Here is a 24644-nt window from a genome sequence, read left to right as displayed (position 1 = left end):
AAACTAGATGTGGAAAATTGAAAACCATTTGTGGCTCAAGAAAAGTCATTGTAGAATTGCATTTGCATAAGTGTGACTGTGCGCGCGCATATCTTTCCGTGTGCATGTGTCTGGGTGTGTGGCTGTTTTTTGAACACCCACACACCCTCATAGAATGAGTGTGACTATGTATGTGTGAGTGTGTGTCTGAGGGGGAGGAAAGTACATGAAGTCAATGGGAGGGATGTAACCTGCCTCACCAAGGTATAAATTACAAGAGTTTTGCGGTGCGTTGATAAAAGGTGTATGTTTGATCTGGCAGCTCTTTCATCAGCTACAGAACCACTTGTGAGTATAAGATTTTTTCTCTTACTTTCTTTCAACTTTTTATTTGACATTAGACCGAATAACTCTTTTTCAAAGTCATAAATTGGAACATGGATTAATATTTGTTCTTTGCTTCTCATTTGGGAGAGACTTCAGATTTCATAATGTCTTAAATTTGTATTTGCCAGAATTTGTCATATTATCACCAAGTATGATGCGAGTATAACATCATGTTGCTAGGGGAGTTCACACCAAGATAATATATCATGAATCATATACAAATGCATATACACATTTCACTTATTTTGTGTGCTTAGACAATGTACAGTAAGTCAGAAAATGAAAACTACACTATGTGCAATATGGACTCTTCATAGATGATGTCAAAAAGATTCAAAACTAAAGAAAATATCTATCTGTTACATATCGTTTATTTTTTGGCATTACAAAGTTATATTTACATTCTTAAAAAAAATAGCAAAATTTGGAGTGCTTAAGGTTTTTTTTTTAACTCTCATGTCTCTTGTTAATCATGATTTTGGTCAAAAAGTGGCATGTTGATTTAAAAAAAATAAATGAAGTGAATTTGTTAATTTAGTGTATTCTAGTCAAATGACTTTTAGTATTTCTCTGTATCACTCCACAGAAATCACAAAGACGCACTGATGGGGCAGTTTGCGTCCAAACGTAACGTACTGGCCCGAGGAGTGCACTTTTCCACCAATGAGGAGGGACCTCCCAGGTACTCCTCACACCACTTTGATGGCAGCACCATGAATGGAGGCAATGGGCTTCGAATCCCTCCCACCATCGTCGTCTCCGATGAGGAGTCCAGGTTGGTGCCGTCATTAAGAGTCCGTTTTCACATTTTGGACAGGCATTTTTTTCCCTATCAATAGGAAGAGCAGTTTTGCTTTTGTATCGGATTAGGAATGCATGATGAATTGCCCATCCTCCCGTGCTGCTGTGTTTTACTTCTAAAGAAGCCATCAGGAAATAATGAAGAAAATAAATAGAGCTCCTTTCAACAGATAGAAGAAATGCTAATCAGCTGTGTCAACCAAAAACTGTTTACCTTAAAACAATATTGACACACTTAAAAAAAATACAGTACCATTTTTCTCATCATCTGACATAAAATCCAACTGGACTTTTATTGTTTGAGGTCTGGTGGGAATATCAATGTTTTGCTAAATACCAGAGTGATTTGTGACAATGATATTAAAGATATGATAATTATTCTCTTCAAAGTCAGAGGGCAATACAGACTATCAATCCCAGAATAAAAGCAAAATACCTTTTAAAGTAGATATTAGCTTGAGCCTGACCTCTAAACCAGCCCAAAATTAGGTTAGGGCTGAATTTAATGTTTGATGGTGAGTTTGGGTCAGAACCGGGCTTTGATAGTGTGCTTTTAATAAATGTACAGAGAAAACTAAAAGAGAATGCCCAATATAAGGTTGTGTTAATCTACTGTTTATAGTTTAGAGGAGCATGTAGTTTACTATGTTGAAAAGAGAAAGTTGTGGATGTTTAACAGACTGTAACAAATGCAGAGCTTTACACCACTAATGCATATTTAGCCTTGCCCTGCGCTGCTCCCATCAGTCACGCATCCTAGAAGATTTGCTCTTTACTCACCCTGTGCTTACAACAAGCAGCAAAATGGAGCTGGAAGGTATCAAACAAAAGCCATAGTTTTCAGACATGCTTCTGCATCTTGTCATGCAGCACATCAGAGCGCCGCGGCTCCAGGGCAGAGCTGCGCAGGTCCTCCGTCTACAGCACCATGGACCTGGTGCCCCAGCTGGAGCATTACGCCAATTCTTTGCCACGCCAGATGACAAAGAGCAGGCCGTCTCTTGAAACCCTGCGCAAGACATTTGAGGTACGTTTGTCCTTCAATTTGTGCTATTTGGCAAATTTTTCCATTTTATTAATGCATTTTTCTTTACATCAATGGCAGCATATGGGCAAACATAAGGACTAAAGAAATGTTGCCCCTTTAAATGAAATGTAATAAATATGTATTAAAAATGTATTAATATTCAAACTGCAGCAGTATTATGTAAAATGTACTTTTTTTATGTTTACATCTTGTTATAATCAAAATCACACTTGGAGTGTTGAGTTTTTCATACACGTTTAAGAAATCCTTCAATCTCCCATGGCAACCATTCAGCTGTCCAAAATGTCTGAGTGGACCTAGCTCCGCCTTCGAGGTGCAGCTCCTCTTTGGAGCTGAAGTTTCCAAGCTTCCACCTCACAAAGCAGCCCTCTATGTGACTCCCCCATTCAGCTCCTTCAGACTAGCCAGAGGCAATTAGCAAACACTTGATGGAACTAGCATCTGGTAAGCTAATTATAGGAGCTACTACTCAGTGCAACGCTGGTAAAAATGCTGTTAAATGTTTAATAGAGGAGTCATGTTCTGATGACTTCCTGAAGGCAGATTGTTGGGAAGAGAAGAACTTTCTTAAAGAGACAGAGGCCAAATTTTAAGGTGTTAATTTCTTTTTAAGTCACATTTGATACACATAACACTTTCATAACAACTGAAGGTAACATTTTGTGCTCTAAAATAACTGGATGTACCTGGAAAACACCTAATATCGCCCCTTTAAACAAATTATTTAACAGTTTAAGCCTGTCAGATGGTTCAGTTTCATTGGTTCTTTCCGTTGCATTAAAGGTTGTGGAGATCGGAATGGACGGAACGTCCACCTCTGACTCAGGCAGCCTGCCGGCACCAGATATGGGAAACGAAGAGTCCGAAGATCCTCAGGAAAAAGCTCCCGTTAGATTTGGCTGGATAGTCGGCGTCATGGTGAGATTTTGTTTCTTTCATACTGAATTTAATGTGGGTAGCAGAAATTTTAAACATGTAACAGTCATAGCCTCCTGACTACCAGTAGTTCATTTTTGTCCTCTGTAGAGGACATTTCTAAACTTGAATATCTCCCACCCCCTGCATTCTACTGAATTAATTCCTTTTGGTATCTGGAGAGGACATTTAGGGCTTTTCAATGATGCCACATGTGAAGGGGTGGACTTTTGTACCTTCCTTTTTCTAATTCATAAAAATGGCATTTATCAGTAATAACACATTTTATGGGAAGAGACAAAGTAAGTGCATAAAACCTTTTATTACCTTACAAAGACTGTGGGATTTTAAAAAAAATGGTGATTGGACAATATTTTTTTTCCTGGTAGTCAGGAGGATAGAAAAAAAAAATCACATTTCTGAATTGGCAGCTAAATTATCAGCACAATCACCTGGTCACTATGGAAATATCACCCGGCTGTTTTCATTGGTCTTTGGGAACAGGTCCGCTGCATGCTGAATATCTGGGGGGTTATCTTGTTCCTGCGTCTGTCATGGATCACGTCTCAGGCAGGCATTGGTGAGTCATCGCTTCCGGGTTTTTGGAACTCAGTATATTTGATTTTCTAGCACACACCGCACTGAATTTCTTCCTTCTTATCTTGAGAATATATTGATTTTTATTGCTTGTTTCTTATTTATTTTACCATTTATATTACTGGAACTCTCCATGTTATCAAAGGTAAATAAATCTGGAAGTTTCTACAAAATCTTTGACTGTTCTATTTAAAAATGTAAGAGTTAAAACAAATGTAGATCAGAAAACCCAAACACAATGTGGTAAAATGTTTTTTTTAAACTATGAATGTGTTATGGTTGTAATAATTTGGATACTTGATTTGACGTACACATCGTGGAAAGAAAAGGAAGAAAAGAGAAAAATAACAAAACGGCAACGGATTTGCTAAGTTATTATTTTCTGAACAAGTTCAAGAAGGAAATAAAACACAGAAATGAGTTATAATTATGACTAATAAATATGTATTCCTCTGATGACAGTGCTGACTTGTGTAATTATCCTGATGTCCGTGGTGGTGACCTCTGTGACTGCACTGTCCATCTCTGCTATTGCCACCAATGGGAGAGTGGTATCAGGTGAGTCCATATGCAAAGTAATGACATGTAAAAAAATGTGGATCATTATAAATTAAAAATTATGCACACTATGGGAAATATGTAGCTTAGAGCAGTGTTTCCCAACCCTGGTCTTCAAGGCACACTGCCCTGTATGTTTTAGGTATTTCCCTGCTTCAACACACATGGTTTCAATTGATGGCTGATTAACAAGCTTTTTCTGAACTGCAATCATTTAAATGGGGTGTGTTAAAGCAGGGAGACATCTAAAACATGGAGGGCAGTGTGCCTTGAGGACCAGGGTTGGGCTTAGAGAGCCATCAGTACAAACAAATTATCCATCACTTTACTGCCAGACTTTAGAGGACTCTTCAATGTTTCACAACAATTTCAAATTCTTGTACTCAGCAGAAAAATCTGAAAGGAATAATGGCATGATGCATTAAATTTCTCTATATAAATAGAGAAAATAAAGACATTCTTTCAAAATTAAATTTGCACATCAAAATAAGCAAAGAAAGACAAAAATTCTTATTCTGATCCTTATTCAGTTTTATTCCAACAATCTGTTATTTTAAACAAAAAATGACATCAAAGACAAACGGATTAATTTTCTTCTGTAGGTTTATATAAATTACATTTTCACTGACCTCAAATTTGCGCAAATTAGAATTAAATAACGTAAATGGCAGTTTTGGAGAAAAAAAAAACATGTTTAGATCTAATAGTCATGAACAAATGTTTACGCTGTGTTCAGGTGGTTTTTCGGCTGCATCAAAAGTAACGTATTTCAACGGAAACACTTACTTCACATCACACGATCAACATAATCACCAACCGGATGTTACTCCTAGCGAAAAAGATGAAAAAGACAACAAGTTGGTTGGCAGATTCTTAATGACTTATCGGGTGACCAAACTTATTCACGTGATTTTAACTGTATTCCTTATTTAATGGAAACATCATGATTGCAAATTTTTATTTTTTCAACATTAGTGAAATACCAAAAAAGATTTGTTTACATTTGTGGGATTAAACACAGCCAGAACTATGATAGAACGGTTTGAGTAAAACATGATGTGTTAATACGACATCGTCAAGTGTTGATAAAAAGTAGAATCCATGTCTAGACACTTTAATAAAACATGACATTGTTTTACTTTACATTTCCCTGAAAGACTTGTAGCTTCAGATTTTTGTCACCAGAAAAAAATCAAATTTATAATTTTCTTTCCACTTTACAATTGTACACTATTTTGTGAGTTGCAATCACACAAAATCACAATAAAACATAATAAAGTCTAACAAACAAAAAAATGATGATGATGATGATGATGGGATAGGAATCATTTTGAGAGGCACCACATGTCTCATAGCTGTAAACTGTGTTTTATTATTTGAGTATTCTTTTGTTAGCTTTTCATTAAAATAGTCATTGTGTGTGTGTGTGTGTGTGTGTGTGTGTGTGTGTGTGTGTGTGTGTGTGTGTGTGTGTGTGTGTGTGAAACATTTTGCAGGCGGAGCATATTTCATGATCTCCCGCACACTGGGTCCTGAAATCGGAGGACCAATTGGAGTGGTGTTCTCTTTTGCAAACGCGCTGGCCTGTGCGCTCAACACTGTTGGTTTTGCAGAGGTGGTTCGGGATTTGATGCAGGTATGTCGATCTTTTTCATCTTGTGTCAATACTTGTTTTATTCAGACAGAAAAAAAAAATCATAAGTTCAGTGAGTATGTTTTAAGGTGATTTTAGTGTATGGCAAAAGAATGTGAAGGTCTCCATGCATATATTTTGGGAAATGATTTTTTCCATAAATGTTTTCATCGTATTACGCCTTTCATATAAAACCCCAATGTGTTGCATAGCTTTTTTGAGAATTATGTCACTCATTTTAGGAATTTGGTGCTGTCATGGTGGATCCAATCAATGACGTCCGCATTATAGGCGTAATCACAGTCACGGTTCTTCTTATGATTTCACTGGCTGGAATGGAGTGGGAGTCCAAGGTGAGCCTATCCGTGGGAAATTTTGTGTGACAAAGCAACACCGTTTTGCTTAGTTCATGAAATGTTCTTTGACTTAATCATTGTTTTTAAACAACTTGCTTTGTGTTTTCAGACCCAGATTTTGTTCTTCCTAGTGCTTTTGGTGTCCTTTGCAAACTACTTTGTTGGCACCGTAATCCCTCCAAAAGTTGACAAGCAGGCTGTCGGCATCTTCGGATATCGGGGTAAAGAACTCTTCTCTTTTTCACGAAACACTTCATTTGACGACGTAATTGGAAAAGCAACTCCTGACTCTTTGTCAACGCTCTCTACAGGCGATATTTTTGTCGAGAACCTCACACCAGACTGGCGGGGCTCTGAGGGAAGTTTTTTCCAGATGTTCGCCATTTTCTTTCCTGCTGCCATTGGCATTCTGTCCGGGGCCAACATCTCTGGGGATCTAAAGGTTTGAGTCTCAATGAGCTTGAAACAAGGAGCAACAAGGAGCAAGGTGATGATCAGCTTTCTGTTCGCAGGACCCTGCAACAGCTATCCCAAAGGGTACATTGATGGCTATTTTTTGGACAACATTGAGCTACCTGGGGGTAGCAGTAACTGTCGGTGGGTTACTTTTATCACATTCCTACCTTCGTCTTGTCTAATTATTGATTGGCTCAGTAAATCTTTGAGCTTGCTGAAGTTAGTGTTTGCCAATGGTAACTATCATTAAAACTATTGAAGATAATGAAAATGCAAGAGGTCATTTTCTGGTTTACCGTCCATGTAGTAAAGAAACGGTAGTTAAAAAAAAAAAAAGCGATACGAAATACCAGAAAGCTCAGCTCAGACTCAGAGTATTTATTTTTTTCCAGGGTCATGTGTGGTGCGGGACGCCTCTGGGAATAAAAGTCACATCCTGATGGGAAACAACACAGACGGTTGCGTGGGACTGGCATGTAACTTGGGTTGGAACTTCACAGACTGTAGCCAGTCGCAGACCTGTCGATATGGACTCGCCAACAGCGTCAAGGTATTAATCAAACTCATCGTCGTGGATAGATAGTCTTGATTGTTTAACTTAAATGTCGTTCACAGTCTTTAAGCGTAGCTGTACAAAATGGTCTCCTGTTGACTTTACTCAAATATTCCAAACAGGTTCTTGGACAACTCTCCGGTTTCTACTACCTCATCACTGCGGGTGTTTTTGCTGCCAGTTTATCTTCCGCCCTGGGTTTTCTTGTCTCTGCACCTAAAGTCTTTCAGGTGAGACAGCATCCTGCTATAAAATTACTGAGTTTTATGACACTAAATTGTTTGTAATCATTGGAAAAAAATGAATTCCTGTCTTTGTTTTTCAGTGTCTGTGCAAGGACCAAATATACCCTTACATCATTTTCTTTGCGAAAGGTTATGGGAAAAACAACGAGCCATTTCGAGCTTATGTTCTCTGCTACTTAATTTCTATAGCCTTCATCCTTATCGGTGTGTGAGATGTGATATCTCTGCAAATTATTATTCGTATTTTACACAGGTTGATGGTGTAAATTTACATTTTGTCTTTTTGTCTCCCATGTGCCAATACAGCTGAGCTTAACATCATCGCTGCCCTCATCTCTAATTTCTTCCTTTGCTCCTACTGCTTGATTAATTTCAGTTGTTTTCATGCATCCATCACCAATTCCCCTGGTATGTCACTTACCTTTTTTTTTAATTTATTTTAATTATTCTATTTGCAGTTAATATCATCTAAAATTTGTTATTAAATAATTGCTGTTGCCAGTGTCTGAAATTAGTCCTACCTTGACATAGTGTAAATAACAGATACTCGTAATGGAGTTTATTTTATGAGCAAATTACATGCAATGAAGGTTATTTTGGACAAAATAAATACTCATAAAAACAAGCCTTTATGCATAAAATACAAATAATCTCAGATTACAACTGTGTTTCTTTCAGCAAGGAGGATTGTTTAAATTAGTGCCTAGATTAGAAAGTATTTTACTTGGTTGTTAGAGGTGTTTTCAACGGAAAGTAGTTTGAAAAATTAAAAATGTAGATTTTTGATTTGGGAATCACTTTCTGGAAAGGAGAAAATACTTTTAAATTGGGAGCAGAGATAAAACAAATAATCTTCCAAGAAGTTAATATGCCTTCTACTTTGTTCCAGTAAAGCTAACCTAAGTGAGCACATTAACATTTTCTTATGGGATTTATTCATTATATACTTATTTACTATTTTTTTTGTTTCCCACGAGCACACACACAAAAGATGTCACACTGGATGCTGCGTCACACTTGTACAAAACGTCTGGAACATTCTACTTGTTCTGACAGAGATTTGTAAATTTGAATAGTTATGAGTCATTTTAAATAGTCTCTGATAAAAAAGCTTGAACATTTAAAACATGTTTAGACATGCAAAACAGAAAAAAAAAATATCTGTAAGTCTTAACACTTTGGTTCCCCAGAGATTTTCCTATCTTTGCTAAGGAAAATACCTTAGCATCATTGACTTAATGCCAAGTCATTAATGACTTTTGCTACAAGTAACCAGAGGTGGATGGAGTACCCAATAAAATGTACTTAAGTAAGATTAACACTACTTCAACATAGTTTAAGTCAAGTAAATGTAAAAGCTTTACATTTACTTTCTAAGGAATGACTCAAGTAACAATAAAAAAAGTATTTGGCAAAAAGTCTATTCAAGAACTGAATGACTATAAAAAACTAAAAAAAGATACATAGTCAGATGGACCAAAACATAAGGTTATGTGGAAATGTTGGTATTTTAAAGACAAAAATGACAATAATTCATATAAGTAAAAAATAAATAAAGCCAGGCAAAAGAAATTTGTTCCAAATCAGTTTCTTTCAATAGAAAATGTATGAAACTTTAACAAGACCTGCAGGTGTGTCTGTGTCTGGTGAAAACATGTTATGGTTTAAAACATGGTTAAAATGTGTTTGTTTTCATTCAGTGGATAGAAAATCCAGATATTTTACTCAAGTAAGAGTAGAAATACTTTATAATAAAATAAGTTAAGTAAAAGTCGACATAGTAAAAATACTCCTAAAAGTACATTTTTCAAAAAAAAGTATCTCAAGTAAAAGTAACTAGTCATACTACCCAACTCTGCAGGTAACTCCCTAAAGTTCTGCCTCTTTATGAGTCAGCTGGTTTAGCATCTCCGTTCACATAGCAGATTGGACAAACATGACCAACAACCCTTCTTAGAGAGGAATATCAAAAAGTACATCTGGTCATTTTAGACAAACTTTTAGCCCCACATTTAACGTAGATAACGTGGGAAAACACGTCTTATTTGTCGACTCTTTCAGGCTGGAGGCCGTCCTTCCACTACTACAGCAAATGGACGGCTCTGTTTGGAGCGGTCATATCTGTGGTGCTGATGTTCCTTTTCACCTGGTGGGCCGCTCTGGTCACTTTCTGTATCATCTTCTTCCTCTTCGGATACGTCAACTACAACAAACCAAGTGGGTGCAGCTCGTTGAACCTGAGCTCAGTTCAGTTGAGAGATGTTGAACTGAAAACAAGCAGAAAACTTTCTGCTGCGTTTGCTTTTGCTAAACCACTGCTTCTCTTTCCACAGAGATAAACTGGGGTTCGTCGGTCCAGGCAGGCACATACAACATGGCTCTGTCTTACTCCGTCTCTCTGACAGGAGTGGAGGATCATGTGAAGAATTTCAGGTGAGTCGTCCTAAAGAATATCATAGATTTTCAATATATTTTCATTAACACAATAATGATCCTTCCTTTGTTTACTCATTTTGTTTTATTTTCTTACTCATCCAATTTTTGTTTATTTTAATGGTATGCGGTTCTTTAAAAGTCCTTTGAGTAAATATATTTGCCTATTTATCCATAACAATTTGAACTTTCAATATCTAGCAAGTTATTTTCTCAATTTACCATCTATTAAAAGAGCGCCACTCATTAATTTCACTCCTTCCTATGGCGGGGATGAAGTTACCTTAACAACCCAATATTGGTTGGAAAGCGCAACGTCTCCCCTTTCAGAAACCGTTGGAATTTTTCAGATAGCGCCAAGTGTGGCAGAATTACGGAACTGCAAGTTTGGTTGTGTCGTTGGCGCTTCGTTTTGTCTGGAAGGGTTAACCAATGAACCGATTTTAAATTAGGTCTTTATGGATTTCCTGGCACATAGCAAAACTCATTTAATCCTGATTTTGTCAATTTGCATAACAAAAAAAGCTAAACAGGGAATCTGTTTATGGAACAAAATAATCTAATTTTAATAGAAAACAGTTTTAAATGTTTGAAATTCAGTCAACATTGAACATTTTTTCAGGTTGTTTTGCTGTTTTTCCTGATGTGGAAACAGCGTGAGTCTATTCTCTGCAACAACAGTGACAAATTAGTTTTCTTTTTGTTTTCTTTTTTTTTTTTGGTGGGTGGGGAGGGATCTTAATGTACAGAGCTTAATAAATACATACAACATGTCTGCCTTTTAGTAGAAATCACATTTAATATAATATTAACATAAAAGCTAAAGGAGTGGCTATAAAAGAAATGATAAAAACTTTCTATGGTCAAATGGTCCAATAAAGTTCACACTTTATTGAATCCCCTCACAGCGCTTTGGACTTAAAATGTAAAGAAATTAGATTGATTTGAAACTTTTGCCCGGCATTTTGTCCAGGGCAAATGCCTGGCAAATGTCCAAAGCATTTACCAATTCACCCCCCCCTTTTTTTTTTTTTTTCTACCAGGCCCCAGTGTCTCGTCCTGACTGGTCCTCCAAACCAGCGGCCTGCACTAGTGGACTTTGTCGGCTCCTTCACAAAACACATCAGCCTCATGATCTGTGGCGATATTATACTGGTACTGTAGCTTTTGGGCATATATACAAGGAAGTCCCAAAAGAATCTTCCTATCAATGAAATTCATTTTTTGTTTTGCCTTTTCTAGGAGCAGGACAGGAAGACGCGGCCTCAGGACGCCACAGACTGCCTGGTGAAGTGGATGAACAACAGGAAGGTGCGGTCGTTTTACACTCCCCTGTCCGCTGACAACTTAAGGGCTGGAACTAAGCAGCTGCTACAGGTAAGAAAAATGAAAAATTTTATTCATTTCCAAAGATGTTTGGTGAAGGAATCCAAGAATACCAAAGATGAACATCACAGTAACTACTAATTCAAACTTAATAGGACTCTGGAAGGGTGGAAAACCTACAAATCTCAGTTTATTTTGGTAGATGCTCCCTATAGAGTGTGTATTGCAATGAGTGTGGCAGATATCCAGAAATAAACTGTTTAAAAAGGTTAAAAACGACAAACATTGTAATAAATGTTCCGTCAAATGAAGTGCTTTGACAATATTTAATCAAAATGTCAATCGTTCACCTTTAATCTTTTCAAGGCGTCTGGTCTGGGTAAACTGAAACCCAACACTCTGGTTCTGGGCTTCAAGTCGAACTGGAGGGACAGCGCTCCAGAAAGCATCGAGGACTACATCAGCACCATTTAGTAAGATTGAGATCTTTTTTTTGTCAACTGGCTCAAAATGTCATTTCTGAACTAACAGCAGCTGTGATACTAATGTTAAATCACATAATGCATTATGTGATTTAAAAGATAATTTCTGATTTTCTGATTTTTTTATTTTATTTTATTTTTTTTTGTTACAGTGATACGTTTGACTCCAACTACGGTTTGTGCATCTTGAGGATGATGGATGGACTGGATATCTCTGATGATTTAGAATTTGAAGAAGGTTTTTTTTTTTTTTTTTTTTTTTACTCAACAATATTTTATTTTTGGACTTCACCACATAAAGCTATAATTAAACTAACATGGATCTGACCATGTCGTTTGAACCCCACAGTCAACCAGGGCTTTGAGGCCGATGAAAATGTGGACAATCTGGACCAGCAAACCAACGAGGAGGAAACGGGTGAGGTGGCACATCAGCGAAAATATAAAATTCTGTTTGTCTAAACTTTTCTACTGGAATAAACATGGTGGCAAAATTAAACGAAATTCAAAGTAACACAAGAAACAACTGTGAAGATACTGAGAATGCCAAATGTTTACAGTCATTGTTTTTGGAGAACATTCTCTGCCTCTCTTCTGTTTACAGTAAAGAAATTATAGTTGTTGGTGCCATAGCATGTTTTTCTGTTCCACTTTCACTTAAACTAAAAGTTAATCTACTTGCAAGTTATTGACTGATGTCATCCTTTTGTGTAAACACATACTGCAGCTAGGTACCATAAATATTGACTCTCATACACTCCGTTTCAAGATTTCTTGCGTGTTAAAACTTGACATGTTTTCATGAGTCTTAACTTCTTAGAGTTGCGTTATTGGCGAAGGTCAAAGTTTTTCAGTAAACAAGGCGTTTGCAGTAAACAAATAACACAACAACCATTAAATTTGTTCACATAAACATGTATTACAAAGATTTTTATCTGACTTTAACACTAAGTTAGGTGAATTTAGGTTCTGTGTTGGTAGTTTTTATTTTGCAATGTTTCTTGGCATTAACGACATATCAGTACAGACTTTGGTATCGGTTGATATCAGTCCTTTTTTAACGTATCGGTATCGCCCTGCCAAATAAAATGGACTGATTTTAACAACCAATATTTATTTCCGTTTTGTCGCTGCTTGTTTCTGGAGGGGAAGTGGAAGAGGCCGGTCATGTGGTGATGTATGGTCATGTGATACCTATGCAGCGCAGGGATTTGCCACTGTCAGCAACTGGGTTTCCATTACAAATGTGCACAAAACATTGTTGATATTCTGCTAATGTTTAAAAAAAGAAATGCCGTTTTGCAATTCAGGTGTTTCTATAAATTAAGAAACGCAATTAAAATCGTACGTGGATAAGCTTGCTCACACAATAAGTCATTATAAAAACATGTATTTGTGCATCAGTGATTGTTTAGCTTTCCTCTAAAGCTTCTCCTTGTGTTGCAGCTGATGACATGTCTGACGAAGGCAGCAGCGATCAGATGAAGACCGTGTTTCAAAACGACCAGGGGAAGAAAACCATTGATGTCTACTGGATCGCAGACGATGGAGGTGAGTAATAAAGGGGAACGTCGGATTAGAAAGGGATTTAGCTTTAGATATTTATAGATAAAAGAAAAACGTGAAACGGCTGCAAACCTTTCCTAGAGTGATCAGGATAAGAACAATAGTAATAATGGGGGCTTTCCAACGGCAAAAACATGTCCTGATCAAAAAGAACTAGAAAAATTAATCATAAAATGCATATTGAAGATCTTTGGGAAAATATCCTGTGTACTGATGGGACAAAAATTGATTTTTTTTTTTTTTTAATAAAAAAATATTGACTGTATGACAATTTGTAACACATGCATTAAAAAACATAAGGGTTTACTTGTAGAAATTGTAGCTTTTATGACCAAATACTTCCATGAGTTGGTAATAATCTGTTACCATGCTAATCCCTTTATCTTTAAACCGGATTGAATGTGTTCCCTTCACTTCTATTCAGATCAGTGGTGCAAACTGCCACCATTTATAATCACTTTGTTTTAAGGTCTGACTCTACTGGTGCCCTACCTGGTCACCAGGAGGAAACGCTGGCGCCGATGCAAGGTCCGGGTTTTCATCGTGGGCGACGAACAAAACATGGAGGAGGGTCGCGACCAGTAGGTTTTCCAAGAATTATTTAGTCTTAGAGAAAAGAAATGTTTTGCTATTCATTTCTTTGTTGAAATCAAGTTGTTTGAGCACTTCTATACACAGTTTCTTTGTTTAGAGTGAATTGGAGAGCTGTGTAATGCAGGGAACATGATGTTATCATATATATTTCAGGATGGTGGCTCTGCTGAAGAGGTTTCGTTTGGATGTTAGTGATGTTATAGTCATGACAGACATTGAGAAACGCCCTCATCAAAAGAGGTAAGAAAAATGTCATGATATTTTTTATGTTTATGAAGCACAAAAAAGTGGAATATACTTTTAGTAAATAATCTACAGCAGTGTTTTTCAACCACTGTTCCGCGGCACACTAGTGTGCCATGAGTGATCGTCAGGTGTGCCGTGGAAATTATTCAATTTCACCTATGGTACCGTATTTTCCGGACTATAAGCTGCTACTTTTTTACTAAACTTTGAACCATGCGGATTGTAGCCCGGTGCGGCTTTTCTGTGTATTTTTCTTCAACCACCAGGGGGCTCTCTAGCAGGAAGTGAATCATTAGAAGTCAAAATTGTAAATCAAAGAAGAACGGTTTAATTTTCATTTAGAACAACCACATGCTAGCAGCAGGCACGATGGAGAAATGTTTTCAAACTCATATGATGCAGCTTTTAAGTTGAGGGCTGTCGATCTGGCACTACAGAAGGGAAATAGAGCCGCTGCACTTAAGCTCGGTGTGAACAAAACCATGGTTAGTAGTGGCTAGCGGCTTAATCATGTAATTTTCTTACCACTAGATGGCAGTAGGTACAGAGCATTTTACATTAAAAGAAGAGAATTAGTGATGCATGAATGTTACAGGTAGCGGTGAGAGCATCGTATCTAGAAAGACTGTAACGACAGTGATGAAAAAGACAGTGAACCTCAGCAGTAGTTAGAAAGAACATGGGTCCATTTCCCACAACATGTCTGTGTGAAGTGAGCTTCTCAAGCCTGGTTACTATAAAAACTAAAAATAGAGACTGAGAGCTGTTGAGAAAGAGCTTTGTCTTCAGTTTCTGCCAGGAAATCAGCTGTTTTCATCCAAACATGCACAGGTTTCACACTAGATGGATAAAATATACAGATATTTTGTACATGCAACTCTTCATATTGTAACAGTGAAATCTTTCCCAAATATTATTGCTTCTTTCAGAATAAGAATTATTTTCTGTATTCTGTCTAAAAGAATGCTTGTTGATTAGTTTGTAAATCACTGACGTTTTCTACAACTTCTTTAAATTTAACACCAGTGTTGTGGCCCTGTTCAGGTGTATTTTTGAAGTGGAGATGTTACGTGCAATTTGAAATAAGAAATGTAAAATGTGATAAAAATACATTTTTGTGTTTATTTGATTCCTATTCAAGACACTTTGATAAGAATGACTATATATGTAATATAGGCGACTACAGAGTATCTTTGTTTGCATTTTTGGTTGATGGTGTGCCTCGAGATTTTTTCAATTAAAACAGTGTACCTTGGCTCAAAAAAGGTTGAAAAACACTGATCTACAGCATTGGTACTTTTAACTGTTGGTTTAAAATATTGGGAAAATCCATTTGTCTAACATAACGGTGCTCCAATGAGACTCACTCACTTTCACAGGTTTCCATCTGTATGTGTTCACTTCCAGGCAGTGTGTTTGTTCTTCACAGGAAAATTGACCTTTGCTTCCTTGTTTCAGCTTGAGCAGGTTTGTGGACAGCGTCGCCCCCTTCAGGCTACATGATGAGCAGCAGGAAGGCGTCTCAGTGCAGGAGCTGAGACAAAGCGCTCCCTGGAAGATATCTGACAAACAATTTGAGGCCTTTAAGCTGAAGGTGGGCGTTTTTAGCAAACATTTGAGGCAAAACTACGTCTTAGTAGAATAAAATGATCTAATATATTGTTTACCTTTTACAGTCTGAGCGAAAGGTGAGGCTGAATGAAATCATTCGGAAGAATTCTCAACACACTGCTCTTGTTCTAGTGTGAGTATAGATTGTAAACACCTGAAAATGTTTGGATGAAGAAAGCATTTACAGCTAACTGATGGAATCGTATATTTACCGACACATTTATTTGTGTATTTTCCTCGCAGGAGCCTTCCAGTTCCTCAAAGCGATTGCCCCAGCGCTTTGTATATGGCCTGGTTGGACACTCTGACGTGTGGCCTTCACTGCCCCGCCGTGTTGATACGAGGAAACCAACAGAACGTCCTCACGTTCTACTGCCAGTAAAACTAGCAATGGACCGATCCACCTTCTTTCACTTCTGATATCAATACCGATATCTGAGGTTTAGCATTGCCCAATAAATTGACTACATTAGTGAAAAAGTGAAAAGTAAACTACAACAAACCTTCTTTAACCCTTGTGCGTGCGAGGACTGAGGCAAACGTAGAGGACTATGGCAAATGATACAAGTTTTATGTGTGTGGGGTCAGTTGGACCCAATTTCTACATACAAGGGTTAAAATGCTTCAGAAACCCCAGCTTGTCATTTTAAATGTAATATAAAATTAATAAAGAACAACGGCGCTCAGAGCACAAAGCATAGAATTGGCTGATCTATGAACCGGACACATTGTCACTGATACCTTATCTAGAATTTTTATTTATTTTTTTTTCCAATATCAGAACTGATACCGATGTTTAATATTGGATCAGAGCATCTCTAAGTGAAACTTCATGTTTAGACATGGGATTGCAATAGGAATGAAGAACTGTTCTGTAAATAATTCTCCACGAATAATAGCGAGATGAAATGTTGAAATATGTATATGTCTATAATATTATTACAAAAAGAGACGTAGCTAATGCTATAGAAAAGGTGTTGTAGCTCCTGCTGGAGTAAAATGAGTTAACAACAATGCATAAATATGCAGTAACTTCATGTAATGAATTTTTTTTTTTCTTGTGGATCTTAATTTTGGATTTCTGTTCAACCAATAGTTGAGTTTCTTGGTTCTTAAAGAGGAAGAGGTGAGAATCAGACTCAAAACTACACAGGAGTGTTTTATAGGATCCCGTTAGCCTCACATTCTAAACTTAAAATGTAAAAAACACATCCTAAAGAAGCTTGAAAAAAAGTATCAAAAAGTCAAAAAAAATACATATATGCACAGAAATGGTTGGGTCGTGAATGAAATTAATCAATGGCTACTCCATACAAGATTTTCCTGACCATATTTTGTCTGGATTTTAAGGAAGTTCTGATAATTTTGCTGCTCTTGAGACAAACTTGAAAGATATTCCTGCCATCTCGTCTTGAGCCAATACTGTAGCAAGTGTTCTTTGAGCAATAGGAAGGTTATCATTATAAAAACTGAAATATATTCAGGGAATTTGGATTCCATTCTCTTGAAATGCCACATAATGTGACTTGAATGACTTCTGGAGTAAAACGGTTTGGTTGGCAAAAGCAATGATTTTTTTTTTTTTGCCATTTTTTTGTTCAATTTTTTTTTATTTGAACTGTTATCGATTGAGCACATACTGTAACTGTAGCAATGTATAAATGTTCATATAAGTACAATCAGGGGTTGTGTCTTTAACTCGTATATGATATACACTTTGTTGATGTGAAAGCTCTGCTAAAGGGACAAAAATGATTATTCAAACAATAGAAAATGTCAGTTAATTCAGCAGTTAATGGCTTTATGTGTTTTTCTGTTTCTTTCTAACTTTATAACAATGCACTAGTACTTGTACATGTATATTTTGGCTGTGTACATTTTTTCTAAAATATTAAATACAGAGAGTTTTTGTTGTGTACACTTTATATTACTGATGGTGAATTAAAAAGTTTAGTATCTTTATTTGTCTCATTTGGGAAAAATTCTTTCCGGACTGGGGAAAACCGCTACAACAACCACATTAAACACAATACGACATGAAAAATGATCAAGTAAATTGTATTTTCCAAAAAGAAAAAAAAAATCATTTAACTTTGGCCACAAAAATATTTATCAATGATCTTCCCACTCCCAAACATCAGTACAGATTCCAGTAAAATGAATTCATCAACAGGCCTCCTGCGATCCAGCTCATCTACTCGTCAACGGTCGCATACAAATATCCATGCAAACATTGGTGTATGTTTTTTCAGGCAAGGTATAAGAGTTAGAGCAAGTATTCAGTTGGCAGAGTCCATTCAACAGAAAACGGTAAAGCCTTTGATAACACAGGAAAACGTGTGACTGTTTACGGGAAAACAAACTGCTCTGTAGTGATGAGTCACCTTTATAGAGTTGGACAACAAAAAAATGGGTTTAACCAAAACAAATGAGAAAATAAGTAGTGAAATGAACACTGTGTCATGAATGGTGAGTTTATGGATGGACCAAAATGCAGACAGGGGCTGGGGGCATGGAGCGTGTTGAATGTTTTGATGAAAATAAACTTACAAAAGAACCCCCACAGGAGCACAGGGAGTCAGAGCATAACAAAAACAGAAATCCAGGGAAAATAGACAGCAGGGTAACAAGAGGACGAGACAGGATAAAACTGGTAACGGGGTTTAACAGAAGGAACCAGCAAGGAGTGTCAGCAGGAGAAGGGTTTCAATATTGTGAGGGTGAAAGCTGCACTGTAAAAAAAAAAGTGTCTCTAATTTATATCAGCCGCTGTGGCAACCAAAGAATTTTACAGCATAAATACGGTAAAATTCTGCCAATCACAGCTGCCAGTATTTTACCGTAAATTGAAGATGTTTTTTTGCAGTGTGGAACAAAAGACCTGGGCTGATTGGCTATCGGGTTGCATGTGTGAGGGGAGAAAGAGAGAGGAAGCGAAATACACTGGGGACCTTTTTCCTTCATTTGTATTTCAATCAAGCCCTGCAGGAAGCATGGAAAAGAACAGAATCTAAATCTCATGAGATGCAGTCCAAATATTTACAGATAGCGTTAATTTTTGAAGCGCTATGACATCTACTGGTGTTGGTACATTGTGTTTCATCAGCACAGATGTAAGGAGATCCTGATTCCACCTCAAACCAAAATCACTCCAAACTCACCAGCTGCGCCAGTCTTCTTTTTACAAGAAAATCTTTCTGTTTCAAACTGCGTCAAGGTTTGACTGTAAAAAAATACTGACGTTCACCAGAGAAATGCATGCAATTTCCCAGAAGATATACTGTAGCATGTTTTTTCTAAATCATACTGCAATTAGAAACTTATCCTCAATTAAATTTCTAACTCTGAATAAATGCTCAACACGATTTATATATATGATTTGTTTTGCTTTCCTTAGGAGTCATCCAGCCACACTAACATGCTGTCAGTGTGTTTTCCCTTTGTAAATAATCAACCCAAGTTACGGCAATATTTTAAATGTTTGTTCATTCAAATGCTGCTGCTGAAAGGGGGTCTGTGCTGAGCTGAAGTGAGCATTTGATTGTGTGGAAACGGCACACTGAGATAGAGCATCGTTTCCACCCGACGAAAAAGACATAACCAGATGTAAGTTTCTCTTCTAGCTAAAGTTTGACATTGTATCAGCTGAAGTGATGCAACTGTATGTGTATTTATTTTCTACTTGTCTTTTTTTCTCCAAATGTTACACTTCCAAAATCTTAAAATCAGTTTAGATTTTGAAGAAGTATGTTTTGTTTTTTTTTTCCTCCTAAGATCTGGAGCTTTCAACTATTTTTATTAGAGACATTTATAAAAAAAAAAAAAAAATCTAAGACTGTCATATGTGTTTTATTTATCAGAGGCAAATATTTGGGAAACATTAAGACAAAGAGAAGGATAAAACGATGCCTTGGGACAGAGCAAACACGCAGTGGATCATTTTTCTGCTCATTTCGATGGGTGAGTGGCTCTACATCATAAAAATAACTGATGAAAAAGTAACATCTGATATCTCATGCAAGAATAAAGTTGTAATAATATAAGAATAAAGTCATAATATTCTGAAAATGAAGTCATAACTTACAAGAATCAAGTTGATATTATGAGAACTATGACTTACCACTGCGGTAAAATGAAGACTTTAGTATTTTAAATTGTTATACTCAGCATCTGATTTATCAATAGCAGAACTTCAAAACAATTGACATGGCCCCGCCCCCTTGCGGAAGTAGAGCTGTCCTCCGACAAGCCAGCTGTTATTAAGGCAGACTAACGGACCTCATTGCGTTATCCGATACATTTTTTGAGACATTTTTGCCTTGTAAACCAACACTGAGGCAAAGACGGTGGGCAAGAAAATTTTCTAACTAATCCTATGTCAGGTCTATAAGGTTATTAGCGGAAAATAACGGAGAAATCAACGATAAAGCCCAAGAAGAAATATGAGGGACAAAAAAGTCTGGTTGAGTGCGAGTCTGAACGCTGTCGACGCATTTTGCACGTACAAAATAGGTGAGTAATCACTTAAATAATACCGGCTTGTGAAAATCTGTCTTCGGGAAAATGCTTAGAAATAAACAGTAGCGAAACGGTGTTTAATCCTTGTGCGTGCGAGGACTGAGGCAAACGTAGAGGACTATGGCAAATGATACAAGTTTTACGTGTGTGGGGTCGGCTGGACCCCATTTCTACATACAAGGGTTAAATTTCTGAACAGCAGTTATTGCAGGTTAAGCTTTGATGCTGCCATAGAGCTACTGTTGGAATCTACACGCATAAAATCTAGATAACTACCTTCACTTATTGATCTGGAAATGATTAGATGTTTAGCATTGATGTTTTAATTTAACTGAGTTGTGCTTATTTGACACCGCCGTCAGCCGTGAGTTGCTAAGTCGTTAGCACGGAGCCTGAGTCGTTAGCACGAAGCTATTAGTAAGTGTCCTTATAACAAAAAAAAGAAAAAAAGAAGGGATTTTTACTACCTTTTACTTTCGTGCTGAATAACGTGATAGTTCCCGTCCATCAGTTTCATTCAACTGGACGTGAGGTGGGCTGCAGTCCATGATCCATTTCTTCCGTTATTTCAGACTCCTTTTTGATTTAGGAAATGTAATAAATTGTATTCCGTCCTCTACACGTTCTGGGTAACGGCTGTCGGGAATTAATATTATCCACTGACAACTGTGATTATTTATTATTTTCCTCAAAATCTCTCTGACTGCAGCGTGTTTTGTATGATAGATACGGTAAATATTGTTGCAGTACTGTACTTGGAACGCTGATTGGTCAGTTGCAGACAAGTGCCCTGGAATGATTGGGGGAGGATTGCTCTACGTCACCATGGGGGCGGAGCCGGCGTCATGTCAATTGCTCAAATGACTGTTACTATGACCTGCTTCTGGTAATATTGCTTTACTTTGGAATTAATATAACTATATTCTCCTATTGTTTCAATGCTATTTTTTGTAATTATATGAACATATTGTCACAATACTGTGACTATATCCTTTTTTGTTGTTGTTTTACTTGGCCCAAATACGCCATTGTACAAGTGCTAGTGGGATTGCTGAAGTTTATTTTCTATTCAAATTAATGTTGGAGGTGGAAAACCATTTTGAAATTAATGCAACTCTGATAATGCTCTCTATAAATAGTTTTATTTATATCCTTGCAATTAAGTTAAATGACCACATTTTTCTTATGCGTAGGTCATTGTTTTCTAGCAGTTTGTCAGCTCTATAAGCTTCACTATATTGAAAAGAAAGAGACCTGGACTGAAGCTCAGCAGTACTGCAGAGAGAAACACACTGACCTGGTCACAGTGACTAACATGACCAACATGGAGAGACTCCTCAGTTCAATGAAGAAGGGAAAAGATGGAGCTTGGATTGGTCTGTTCTACCAAACAGATGGTACCAGAACATGGTACTGGTCTCTGCCTGGAGTGGAGCTCAATGAAAGTGAGATAACGTGGAACGAAGGAGAACCGAATGACAACGACACTGAAAATTGTGGGTTTTTACGCAATGACCTCAAAATGGGAGACGTGTCTTGTAAAGGAGAATACAAAGACACAAGCTATTTTGTTTGTTTTGATGGTGAGGATAATTTTAATGGATGCTAAATTAGTTTTAGAATTATAGTTGTTTTTTTTTTTTAATAAAATAGGTTAGTCCTGAATTTATATTCAGCTTTCAAGTGGTACTGAAAAAATAAAAGTTGTGCTTTGACATTCTTTCCTCCACAGAGAGTAAGCAAAATAAGAAATTTCAAGTGATCAAAGAAAAGAAGACCTGGCTCAAAGCTCAGAGTTACTGCAGAGACCAACACACAGATTTAGTCAGCGGTACAAACCAGCTAAAGGATCCCCAACTCGAGAAAGAGATCAAGTCCGTGAACACATTTATGTTTGTCGGCCTGTTCAGGGATGCCTGGCGCTGGTCAGATGGAAGCAGTTTCTCTTTCAGACACTGGCATGAAGAGTTTGATGACGAGCAGGAAAATGACGGTCAGTGTGCCATGACTGTGTTTGATGATGAAGGCAGATGGGAAACTGACAGCTGTAATGAAGAAAAACCCTTCATCTGTTATGACGGTGAGGTTTTTGTTCTTATTTTTAATATGTCCTGGCCACAAAGCAATCAGAGTTATCGTCTAAGTGCCAATGAATAGCCTGACAGATTTATTTTGAAAAGTGGAACATTACGGCTTTCTATATAATGTTCCACATAAAACAGGTACATTTACACCAATGTAGACATGATCATAACTGAAATTTGGAGATATTCTTTTCAAATAAATCTTTTGACAAGCCATTAGTTCAGAGTAAAAGTCTAAACGAAGACAACAGTGAGATTATCTATGGGTGTTCATTTTTTATTAATTCAGATAAAGTGATCCTGATCAAAGAGGCGATGAACTGGGAGGACGCCTTGTACTACTGCAGAGATCACCACCATGACCTGGTCACCATCACCAACATGGATGATCAGAGATGGATCCAGGAGAAAGTGAAGGAGGCATCGACTGATTATGTCTGGATGGGTCTGCGTTACACCTGCACTCTGGATTTCTGGTTCTGGGTCAGTGATGAGGTGGTCAGCTATGAGAACTGGGCTTTAGATGGACAGATGGACGACTGTGACATGTCTGGAGCCATGGAGACGGGAGGAGAACATAAGTGGTTCAACATGAAAGATGATGAGGAATTTAATTTCATATGTTCAACATCCTAAATCTTACAGTACTTTTCATTCATTTGACCACTTCTTCACTTCTGTTGGAAGCACTTTTTTCTTCAGAGTTGTGCCCCACCAAATCTCACTACCGTCTCAGACCCAGATCACCGAGAATCATTTTGTCTTTAGACACATTTACTCCACATCATTTTTGACACAGACTTTGATCTTAGGTTTTAAATCAGGTTTCAAGCAACCATAGATGAGCTGACTCCATTCTTTAACAACACAGAGGTTGTTCTCATTTCATGTCCTCTTAAAGATGAGTTTTAAGACGGAAAATAACTAGAAATTATTTTGATTGGTATTTGAGTTATTTGTTCTTTCACTCAGTAACAGCTCATCATTTAGCACAACAATCTGAAGTAAATTCAGCCATTTATGTACTTCCTATTTATTAAATAAAAGAGACTCTTACTTGTATACCATCTTGTTTGTAAACAACAATTTCTTATATGTCTTATAAAGTTATGATTTAAAAGGCAAGGAGTGTTTATTGGCTGCATTAAAAAACGTAGCAGTGCCTGTTCAGTGCCAGTGTTGTAAAGGGCAAACGCTGACATCTTTATCTTACATTCTGCACCTAGGAAACAGGCTAAATATACCGTTTACTGAATCCTATCAGCAGTTATCTGTCGACACCAGGAAACATTATGTAAATTAGAGAAACTGACATTATGTTCATTGTATCTCAGCTGTTCCCTGGAAGCCCGCTAATATAAAATCTAAAACACAATAGACACAGTCAGTCTAAGAGACGGGTTTGGCCAGCAGCTGTTGCAAACAGGTGTTTCTTTATACCAAGGTCTCAAAAAAAAAACAAGACATCAATATGTCAAAAAATTTGTGCAATTGCATTTTTGAGCTTTTTCTTTTTGTTGTTTAGAAATATTTATTTATTTGCAAAAAATATTTTGAGTTTTCTCTAGTGAAATTACATTATCACTCAAATGTACTTGAGTGAGTTATAAATATCTCAAATTTATAACATTTGCTTCTGTCATATTAGCTTAGTATTGACATTATTTTGATATAAGTGGATTCTCAGATATCTCTAAGACTTAGGGACATCTTAGTCTAAGCCAAGACTAATTAACTTAGTCTTGGTTAGAGTTTGCTACTTATTGTGGATCCTCCATGTTGTATTAAAGGCCTCACATAGCCTGAAAGAAACTGTTGGTTGGTGAGTAAAACAATGAATTTTTCAGCGGTTGAAACAGCTTTCAACATCTGACTTGGAGACTTTGCCACTTAGAGACCAAGTACTAACATTGACTTGCTTACCAAGTCAAGTCAACACTGACTTAAAAAAAAATCACGGTTCCCCAGGTATTTACCATTTCTTCCCACAGCGCCACTCGATGGCTGCGTAGGTGGCAATAGGATTCCCATTTTGGTCCTCTTGGAGTCATCATTCAAAACCTAATATGCTACTGGTTTTTACTTCTCCAACCATCCCAGAATCCTCCTGTTCACTTTGCTGCACCACTGCAAACTTCCTCTCCTTGAATTCTGTGGAATTAAGCATGGCAATGTAAATCTACTCAACTCTTCCTCCTAAACCAGTGTTTCTCATCTTGGTCGGCTTTATCCAAGCTATTATTGAGACTGTCTGTA

General features: G+C 37.1%; 2 protein-coding genes across 2 annotated transcripts; both read left to right on the top strand.

Moving 5' to 3' along the window:
• The first annotated feature begins 221 nt into the window (after nt 1-221).
• LOC106912129 (solute carrier family 12 member 3-like) lies at nt 222-17748 on the top strand. The gene is made up of 28 exons (XM_088015344.1): nt 222-327; nt 953-1141; nt 2038-2194; nt 2999-3133; nt 3635-3710; nt 4190-4285; nt 5782-5921; nt 6161-6271; nt 6384-6495; nt 6586-6716; nt 6787-6871; nt 7123-7280; nt 7406-7513; nt 7609-7732; nt 7835-7936; nt 9590-9745; nt 9862-9961; nt 11005-11116; nt 11204-11338; nt 11654-11760; nt 11922-12007; nt 12119-12187; nt 13216-13320; nt 13805-13916; nt 14083-14169; nt 15634-15769; nt 15852-15919; nt 16030-17748. The coding sequence occupies exons 2-28, from the start codon at nt 972-974 to the stop codon at nt 16166-16168; spliced, it is 3117 nt and encodes a 1038-aa protein (XP_087871470.1). The 5' UTR covers nt 222-327; nt 953-971; the 3' UTR covers nt 16169-17748.
• Nucleotides 17749-21438: 3690 nt separating this feature from the next.
• Nucleotides 21439-23024, top strand: LOC148153983 (C-type mannose receptor 2-like). The gene is made up of 3 exons (XM_088015353.1): nt 21439-21887; nt 22037-22384; nt 22678-23024. Exons 1-3 carry the CDS (start codon nt 21473-21475, stop codon nt 23022-23024), a joined length of 1110 nt encoding a protein of 369 aa, XP_087871479.1. The 5' UTR covers nt 21439-21472.
• Nucleotides 23025-24644: the final 1620 nt, after the last annotated feature.

The sequence above is a fragment of the Poecilia mexicana genome, unplaced genomic scaffold (genome assembly GCF_051168715.1).
Source record: "Poecilia mexicana isolate PSO_F unplaced genomic scaffold, ASM5116871v1 scaffold_18, whole genome shotgun sequence".
NCBI classification, from domain to species: domain Eukaryota; kingdom Metazoa; phylum Chordata; class Actinopteri; order Cyprinodontiformes; family Poeciliidae; genus Poecilia; species Poecilia mexicana.
The sequence above is the reverse complement of the archived record's forward strand: the minus strand, read 5'-3'. Positions and strand labels throughout refer to the sequence as shown.